The following is a 7250-nucleotide window of genomic DNA, read 5'->3' as shown; positions in this document are numbered from 1 at the left end:
ACAGCAGCAGGAAGATTAGCGCATCGCGCAACTATTGGATAGCCTTTTGCACGACCAAAGGATGATAATTTGGCTTTGTCTGCGTAGAGGATAAATGCAAGTGGTTTGCCATCTGATGGTATCTTCGACTGTTATGATATTCAATTAGTATACCGAGACACACATTGAACTCATAACACGAGTAATAGCACCACATACTTGATGTTCCCAGAAGGCATTAGCAGTCCAAGGCTCATGAATATACCAAACGAATTTGTCGCCATCGAACTTCGAAAGCTGTTGGGCATCGAAAACGAAATGTGGACCAACTTCAGGATCTTGAAGTAGGTCCACCGCCCAGTCCCATAGTGAGCGATGAAAAAATGGAAAGGTCTGATCAACGCCTTGGAAGGGCACGACAACCTCTTCCTTCATAAACTATGGTATTCAAAGTAAGGATATATTCTACACTCAGAGTGATTGGATACAAACAGGAGTCAATTTGAACGAGGCTGCATCCCATGTGTCTCGCACGTCTTTACAATTCTGAAGCGTAAACAACTTGCATCTGCTGCGGTGAATGAGTTTGATGAACCAGTCTGTCTGCTCATGAGTTAGTGCAGCTTCATGGGCAAGTTCAGCCACTTCAAAGTCAATACGAGTGCGAAATGGACGCCAGGGCTCAGGATCAACTTTCGGAGGTGCTGCTGGGGTACCAGGGCCACATCTATAATCCTCGAAGTGGTAAACTTGAGTAGGGCGCCCACTGTTGGGGTGATACTGGACTTGTATATCATCAACTTCGAATTGAGATACAGGTGATGCCGTTCTGGACGGTGGCAGATGATCCAAAATACAGATGAAAGTTGCAAACTCGGATGCGCAGAATGTTTTCAAGACATACCTTGTTCAGATGTCTGTCCTATATCAGTATCATCTGGATGACTGAAGTCGACATCAATATTGATGTACTGTGAATGATCGCAGGCAGCTTATCAGTGGTCAAATGAGTTAGGATCGGTGATTAAGGCCACAAGACAATCACGACTCACTAAAAGCAGATGGTCGTTCGCCATCAAAAACGCTACCTTGCTGCACATGTTCTCTCTCTACAGTGTGTTGACATTTAGTATTTTAGCGTGAAGCCGTAATGTCTGAAACAATGAACATACCTCGTTGAATAAGCCTCGCAAGCTCAACATCCTCTCTTCTTTGTTCATATCGCTTCCGGCAAGCATTCTCATGTGTTTGGAATCCTTGACGACAGTATTGTGTGTTACAATATGAACATGTCCGGAGTGTGGGGTCAGAAGGCATCGAGATTGGTTTTGATCCAGCGGCAAGTCCAAGATGCCTGATAAAATTCGTTGAAGGTTAATAATAGGCCTGGGGTAAATTAAACTATGAAGAGACTCACCTTTTTTGAGTCTTCACAGAGTCTGATGGAGAAACACTGGGTTCAGACGGTAGAGTTGAGTGTATGATAAGCTCTGAGGGTCTGGATATTCGGTCTAACATCATTAATACTAAGAATCAGTCTAATAAATCTAAAGACTTGACAACTGTGATAACGCACCTTGTAAACTATTGAAATTGTGCAATTTGACAGTCGAAGTGGTCTGAGGTGCGACTCAGTGTGTCAAAAAGTAGGATTGAGGGCAAATTGAGGGAGGATGGTGGTAGGAAGCAACACTGTAATAGCGAGGTGATCCGTACATAATCGAATCTGATGGGCCATCTGATGCATCATTACTAATGATAGGTACAACTCGGTATCAATAATGTGACTCACTTTCAATAGTGGGACTCAAGGTAGATTTTGGCGCCCGGCTACTCACGGCTAAAGCCTCGTCAGGAAAGTCGAAAAAACACAGCCTGCATGGCACCGCAATTCGAAGTCAGGCTTTCGGAGTTTGAAACACCATGCCTGCCCTTCGCCATCTTGCTCGTCGCTCAGCACGACTTAGAGCCAACACTCAAGAGGTGCGCTCAAATCCAATGGATCCGCAGGCCTCCTCGTCGCAACGACAACCTGAATCCAATCGTCAAGATACAATCAAGTTCGCTATCCAGTGGGAAAGGGATCATGCTCTCACTACAATCCTCATCAATCATCTGACTACTCACCCACCTGATTGTCGCATCCTGTTCTATTCTGATGGTAAGAAAGCAATGCCTAACGTTGATGATGCCCCCTCGGGCAAGGACAAGAATGAAATACATGATGTTATTGCCAAGCTCATCTTTGTGACCCACCCCAAATACAAGACCGCATATCATCAGGATCTGAAGAAGTTTCGTGTGTCAGTCGCCAACTGCATCACAGCGTAAGTCTCTTTCTCTTGTTCTTATTTACGCTGATAAAATTTCAAGTCTCAAAAATAAATACAAGAAGTGCAAGGCCAAGTTCAGCGCAACGGGTGCTGGTGTGGTGCCATTGGACGCGACTACCTCGAACAACTTATTGGGTGAGTCCTTTATACTTATTTCTTGATCATTGACCGATCGAACTTTGCAGATGAAGTCAATGCTGAACTTCCATGGTATACCGATCTCAATAGCATGTGGCACTCGATCCCATCTTTTGCGATTAAATCGCATTCATCCAGGCCGGAGGTTGACCACGCGGGTAATCTCTATGCGCTCGTACAGCCGCATGGTGACCCTGGCAGGGCTGGTCCCTCGATGAATTTTGAGGGTGCCAGCTCAGCCATCACACAGTGCATCCTCCCCCCAATTGCAGCCCCATCTGCCATCACACAGTGCATCCTCCACTCAGCTGCAGCCCCACAGTACATTCTCCCCCCAGCCCCAACCCTCTAACGGCTCTTACAACAACAATCCTCCTATTGATCCGCGTCTTCTGCAAGCTCCTCCCTCCTTTCCTCGTAACGACACTAGTAATACCAATCATGATGCGGATGTGGACATGGATAACGGCTCTTCCAACAACAATCCTCCTATTGATCCGCGTCTTCTGCAAGCTCCTCCCTCCTTTCATCGTAATGACATGGACTGTAATATGGATGGCCCTGATGACGATGACGATGACGATGACGATGACGATGACCTGGATCTGAGTGGTGCTTTGTCCGCCCCCCTCGGGGATGCAATGCGCCACTTGGAAGATGACCCCATGACCCCTGACAGCCACACTAGAGCTGCTGGAAAAAGCGTCAACTTGCAGCATCGCCCTCTCCTCCTCCCGACGTTCCCAGTGCTTTTGAAGTGCCGCAGAAATCACCAACACCCTTTTATGACAGCTGTGCGGCATTCAGCGCACAGCGACCCTCCAGTCGTGGGGGGCAGTCACAGAAAAACACCCTCTATCGCATCGTCAGGGATGTCCCGCAGCATGTCAACCCCTTCCTCAACAACTCGCAACACATCATCCGACAGTTTAATAAGTCCCACCCCCCACACATCATTGCCAACCAGCACCGAAGGCTCGAAGAAGAAGAAAGCCTAAGTCGGACGTTCAGGAACAGGTTGCCAAGGTAAATGACGAGATTGAGAGCATCCAGTCCAGTGCTGTGTCGCGCCATGAGGCGAAGCATCAACGCTTCCTCGCGAAGCTTGATGTGAAGACTGACTACCATCGTGATGTGAAGAAGTACGAGTGGCTTCGTGACACGCGTGCGCACGAGTCCTCACAAGCCGCCGTCAATCACCAATGCCATCAGGAGAGTAAGGACGCTGAAATCCGCCTTCGTGAGACGGATATTCAAGTGCACAAGGCACATTCCTTAGTCCTCGACAAGGAAGCGGAAACCTTACGCCTCAAGATCCAGTTCCATCAGATGATGCAGGGTAGCAAACCTCCTGCCTCGCATGGGGAGTGAGTCGTTTGTCGTTGTCGTTGTCCGTTGTCATTGTCGTTGTCGTCCATTGTCGTCGTTGTCATCGTCTGTTGTCATTGTTGTCGTCGTTGTCGTCCGTTGTCGTCATCATCATCATCATGTCATCGTTTTGCCGCTCTCATTTTTATTTATTTTTTGTTCTCATTGTTGTTGTGTTTGATGGTACATATGTTACATATGTTGTACAAGTATCTTACTAGTAGGACACATTCATGGTCAATATAAGCTTTCTTGGTCTTCACCCCCTCCTACGTTGAGCCCTTGAATGAGGACTGTCAAAGAGCTGATCCATCAGCTTTAAACGAGTAGTCTGGCCTGGAGTTCCTTCATAAGATCTGTCACCAACTATTTCATCACCATCTACATCTTCATGCTCTTGAGGTATAAAGTCCCCACCCTCTACACGAGCCCACTTCAGAGAATTCTTGTATAATCCATCCTGCTGGAGATGATGGGATTCAAAGCGGATAATCATGTTGTGCAGGATGATACAACATTTAATCCACTGCACAGCAAACTCCAGGTCTTTCTCTGACTGAATATTGAACTGGAGCTCTCGGAGAGACTGGAACCGTCCCTTCAAAACAGCAAATGTGTGTTCCACACGCACACGGACCTAAATAAATTTAAATTCACTGAAAATCCACCCAAGCAAAAATCATACTTTAGAAAGGTGATAATTGAATGTCTTCTGGTTCTTTGTCAACCGTCCATTGTGAGGCTTCTTGAAAAGGCTATACACCATGGCTCCAATGGATATGCACTGTCTGCCCAAACCCAGTGACCATCAGGCAGAAGGTCAGCATGCTCTTCATATAGGTGAGTGGATCGAAAAGCAAAGGCATCATGAACACTCCCAGGTTGACCAAGGGAATAATCAACAATCAGGAGGTTGTGGGGCAGAATGACTGCCTAGAATTAAATTAATTTTTTTATTGATGATAATAGAGAAAAACACATTACTTGACAACCAAGGGAATACTTTGATTTCCTATCATAAAACACCTCACCATAAAAGCCAGGTTTGGCATAAAGGTCCATAGTTGAGCCATCAATGGCTAGAAAGCCTCCACTCCACTCTGGACAGGTTTGAGACTCAGCAAATGCCTGAGCCAAGCGAGCATCCTCAGAGTCAGCTGCTGGGAAGTTGATAAACTTATCATGTGCATCGAGCACTGCAACCATCACATGATGAGAGCAATTGACAACTGACCCAACGCTCACACCTGCCCATTGAGCGACATCCTCAAGAGTAATGGCATTCCCATAGTGGCCTGCACGATTGAGAAAAATGGCAAGCTGGATGGAAACAGGGAGCTGAGGATTGTTGGACTGGTTGTGGAAGATAGGGTGATCGGAGATCTGATCAAGGATATCATCGAAGATCTCTGGGTTAACACGAAGTTTCTGCCGAAACAAATGAGGGCGGTGTTCCTCGTGATGAACTAGCATATGAAGCTGAGGTGCTCGTGGAGGTGGTTCATCTGGCTTGTGGAGTACCCGTGCCCTTTCGACTTCATCACGAAGTGCAGTGATGGTGTCTTGGAGCCTATTGTAATGTGCAGCAACATCAGCACTGGATTCATCACTAGACTCGGAGGAAGAATAAGAAGTCGCAGTGCTGGCAAAAGGTGACAGTGGGGACAGTGGGGATGGGGGGGACATCGAGCTAAAAGGCATGTTGATACTATCTTCATCATCATCTGAGTCTGAATCTGTGTCCCAGTCCATATCAGACTCGGAGTCAGACCAGTCGTCTAGGAGTGCATTCTGGTATTGCAAATTGGCTAATGATAAAGTAGCTTTATCAATAGAATTGAGGAGATCTTCACGTAGGGCTACATGAGGCATGATCATAGTGGGGAGGGGTATTATCTTATTAGTTGTCCGATCTCCAACTGATTCAGCGGAGTTTGAATCAGAGTTTGAATTTCTGCTGCCATCAGTGTTGCTGATGTCGTCGACCTCATTGATGGCGACTGCACTCAACCACGCCCCCACACCAATTCTGATGGCAGCTGCACTCAACCACGCCCCCACACCAACCCTGATGGCGGCCGCACTCAACCACGCCCCCACACCAACCCATAACATCCTGATGGCGGCTGCACTCAACCACACCCCCATGCTAATCCACAACTTCCCTGTCATTGTCATTACCTGTGAAGAGACCGAGACAAGCTCATTGGTGCTTGGCAAGAAGCTTAACCTGAAGGAACTGAGGTTGGCATCAGAGGATCTGCTTGCTGATTTCTTCACGCTCGATAAGAACTCTAGTGCGTTTTCTTCTTCTTCTTATGAACTCATCTGATTGATATGGACAATCAGTGTCGCTACTTTCATTGACCAGCGAGATGTTCCCAAAAGTTGTCACTATGATCGATGCATCGATCACATCCTCCTCTTCCATATTTGCCTTACACTGGATGGGCTTGATTGGCCATCACACAGCGCATCCTCCCCCCAATTGCAGCCCCATCTGCCATCACACAGCGCATCCTCTGCTCAGCCGCAGCCCCACAGTACATTTTCCCCCCAGCCCCAACCTTCTAACGGCTCTTCCAACAACAATCCTCCTATTGATCCGCGTCTTCTGCAAGCTCCTCCCTCCTTTCCTCATAACAACACTAGTAATAACGCGCATGCGGACATGGACTGTTATATGCATGACCCCACGGTCCGCTGACTCTTGCTCAATGCTTCGGAGTCCCCCCTCCCTCACTGTCACGCACTCAGAAAAATCGCCGACAAACCATTTCACATATGCGCACATCTGTGGATTTCTGTTTCATTGCATCTCGTGTAATTTCCCTTGCTTGTTAAATACATAGCTATATCTACATGTTTTTGTCGTAGTCTACATGCCTCAAAAAATGACAAGTGTTGTTTCCAAGTCCACTCTGATGCCGCTATGTGCCGTGTGTTTTGGTGGCTTTCTGGCCGAGTTTTCTGAAGACTTTAGCGAGTTTTCTGAAGCTTTAGCGAGTTTCAAAATCTACTTTGAGTCCCACTAATATATACTCCATTTGATAATCATGCATTCTTAATTTGAATAGCTCTATAGTTACCTAAAAACTATGATATACATACTTTATCAATGTCATTATACTTCATACATTGGTGTAGTTTTCTGAATATATGTAAGGGTTCACTAAACTCTTTTTCTCCTTGGTCCACTATAGGTAAAGATGGATGAATGTATGTATGCTATGATATAGTTTATGATAACTGTTGAGTAATATTGTAGGATTGGCATGGTGGTACTTACTCAGTTAGTAATGATAATGTCTACCTTCTTTCTCTCTTTATCCAACTTGCATACATTTTTGACTGTTGATGTATTGTACCCTTATTTTTGCCCTCCTTTCATAGTGATTTTATGTCCTTCTGCAGTTTTGAAGTAATTTAATA

The 7250-nt window shown here is 46.2% G+C and overlaps 3 protein-coding genes across 3 annotated transcripts; 2 read left to right on the top strand and 1 right to left on the bottom strand.

Annotated features, from left to right (window-relative positions):
• Positions 1–144: 144 nt before the first annotated feature.
• Positions 145–777, bottom strand: F5147DRAFT_572506 (uncharacterized protein; the record flags this gene model as incomplete). The annotated part of the gene is made up of 2 exons (XM_041431092.1): positions 145–417; positions 472–777. Coding segments are annotated over 2 exons (579 nt in total), but the record flags the coding sequence as incomplete, so codon positions are not given.
• A 1125-nt stretch (positions 778–1902) lies between these two features.
• On the top strand, positions 1903–2802 carry F5147DRAFT_651025 (uncharacterized protein; the record flags this gene model as incomplete). The annotated part of the gene is made up of 4 exons (XM_041433502.1): positions 1903–1962; positions 1990–2306; positions 2353–2447; positions 2498–2802. The coding sequence occupies 4 exons, from the start codon at positions 1903–1905 to the stop codon at positions 2800–2802; spliced, it is 777 nt and encodes a 258-aa protein (XP_041295328.1).
• Positions 2803–5811: 3009 nt separating this feature from the next.
• On the top strand, positions 5812–6525 carry F5147DRAFT_792237 (uncharacterized protein; the record flags this gene model as incomplete). Its single annotated transcript, XM_041443094.1, has 2 exons — positions 5812–6119; positions 6168–6525. 2 exons carry the CDS (start codon positions 5812–5814, stop codon positions 6523–6525), a joined length of 666 nt encoding a protein of 221 aa, XP_041295327.1.
• Positions 6526–7250: the final 725 nt, after the last annotated feature.

The sequence above is a fragment of the Suillus discolor genome (assembly GCF_016758755.1).
Source record: "Suillus discolor strain FC423 chromosome Unknown F5147scaffold_15, whole genome shotgun sequence".
Classification (NCBI taxonomy): Eukaryota; Fungi; Basidiomycota; class Agaricomycetes; order Boletales; family Suillaceae; genus Suillus; species Suillus discolor.
This window is presented reverse-complemented; position numbering and strand designations above follow the sequence as displayed.